The following is a 1,716-nucleotide window of genomic DNA, read 5'->3' on the forward strand; positions in this document are numbered from 1 at the left end:
CATCTCCCAGGCATGTTAACACCTCCATAAAGCCAGCACACGACTCGCAGGCACCGGGAAAACCGAAACCAGCTGCTCGCCTGGAGCGGGGACGGGGAAAAGCTGCTGCCTCCTCACCTGCTCACAGCTCCACACCCACCCCATCCCACCCTGCCAGGGCTCGGGAACATCCTCTGCTTTTGCCACCTCAAGCTAAAATCAGGAGGGAAGGGGCCAGCTGGATTTTCCAGGCCATGGAACTGAAATAACAGGGAATAATCAGGGATTGGGTTTTTCCTGCCCTCCATTTATCCGTGGCTCTGGGTAAAGAACATTTGTCAAGGCCTGTGGGTAAATCCGTAGGGATCGGAGCGACCTGGGAGAGTGGAAGGTGTTCCCGCCCACGGCAGGGGGTTGGAATGAGATGAGCTTTTCAAGGTTCCTTCCAATCTAAACCAGTCTGGGATTTGATGATCTTCAAAGCCCCATCTGGAAAAACCCCCTTTGCCCACTGGATGAGCACAGGAAGAACGTCTGGCAGAGCAAAACTGTCCAAAAAATCAACTCCTACCACAGGGACCAGAAAGGACCTGAAGCAGTGAAGTAAAAGCAAGTACCAATTATCACCTGAGCTTTTTCCTGAGATCCCGAAGGACCATCATCTCTGCCCTCCTGATGTTGGGACTTTGACAGGGATTCCTCTACACTGACCCTGAGCCTTTAAGGAGCCCACCCAGGGATCCTGAGGAAAGGCTGTTGACTCCCTGGAGAAGACACTTTCCTGGGAGCCCGTGGCATGAAGAGGCACTGGGAATCAAAGGAGTCCAGGCACAGAATCTCCCAGCTGGAGTCTACCACCTCAAGCCCAAAAGCCCTTTCTTCTCCCTTTTCCACGAGCAAACCGCAGCTGGAAAGCGGATCTGGGAAGGGTTTCCCTGGCCATGCCATGGGATCCGGAGTCAAAGGGAGGTGGCAACTGTTGGTTTTCTGTGCCACCAGAAGAGGACAGAGAGAAACACCCCCAATTTTACTCACAAACTTCGCACAGGAGGAAAAGGCCAAGTGCTGGTGCCAGAGAGAGACTTCCCGGTATCCTGCAGGGAGAGGAAAGGCTCCGGCAGGGAGTGTGGAACAGAGGAGTGACAGAGTTACACTTGTGCCAGCAGCTCCGGGATATATTGTATTTACTCAGCAACACCCACACACCTTGCTCAGTCTCATTCCCAGCAAATCCCTCGGGGGAGATGCGAGGGACACACAGAACCACCGCCCCCGAAATCCGGAAGGGCAGGAAAAAATCCCGGGAGCAGGGAATGACGCGCACTCCGTGGGGAAAGGCTCGGGATCGGCACCCGGCTTCGGCAAACCGACCAAACCAAAGCATCCAGGGAAGCAGCTGGCCATCCTTTAGGTGTGCTCGTGGAGCAGGAATTGTTTGATGGGGTCTGGGACAGGCAGGATGTGGATGAGGTCCAGGCGGGATTTGCCGAGGGTTCTCCGGACGGCGATGCGGCACAGGGACAGGAGGCTGCGGGGGCGGCCTGCAGGGAAAAACATGGAATCACTGAGGGGATGGCCTGCAGGGAAAACATGGAATCACTGAGGGGATGGCCTGCAGGGAAAACATGGAATCACTGAGGGGATGGCCTGCAAGGAAAACATGGAATCGCTGAGGGGATGGCCTGCAGGGAAAACATGGAATCACTGAGGGGGCAGCCTGCAAGGAAAACATGGAAT

General features: G+C 55.3%; 2 protein-coding genes across 2 annotated transcripts in view; both read right to left on the bottom strand.

The window, feature by feature from the left end:
- LOC114070173 overlaps positions 1-144 on the bottom strand; it is a 5,875-nt gene extending 5,731 nt beyond the window's left edge. Inside the window, exon 1 of the mRNA XM_027907417.1 lies at positions 118-144. Within this exon, the coding sequence (XP_027763218.1) occupies positions 118-144 (27 nt within the window). The remainder of the gene's footprint in view (positions 1-117) is intronic.
- A 237-nt stretch (positions 145-381) lies between these two features.
- Positions 382-1,716, bottom strand: part of ASB1 (ankyrin repeat and SOCS box containing 1) — a 7,884-nt gene continuing 6,549 nt past the window's right edge. The window contains exon 5 of the mRNA XM_027907418.1: positions 382-1,520. Within this exon, the coding sequence (XP_027763219.1) occupies positions 1,387-1,520 (134 nt within the window). The 3' untranslated portion in view covers positions 382-1,386. The remainder of the gene's footprint in view (positions 1,521-1,716) is intronic.

This window comes from Empidonax traillii, unplaced genomic scaffold (genome assembly GCF_003031625.1).
Source record: "Empidonax traillii isolate 1590-97213 ecotype Southwest subspecies unplaced genomic scaffold, ASM303162v1 scaffold1454:size153018, whole genome shotgun sequence".
NCBI lineage: Eukaryota > Metazoa > Chordata > Aves > Passeriformes > Tyrannidae > Empidonax > Empidonax traillii.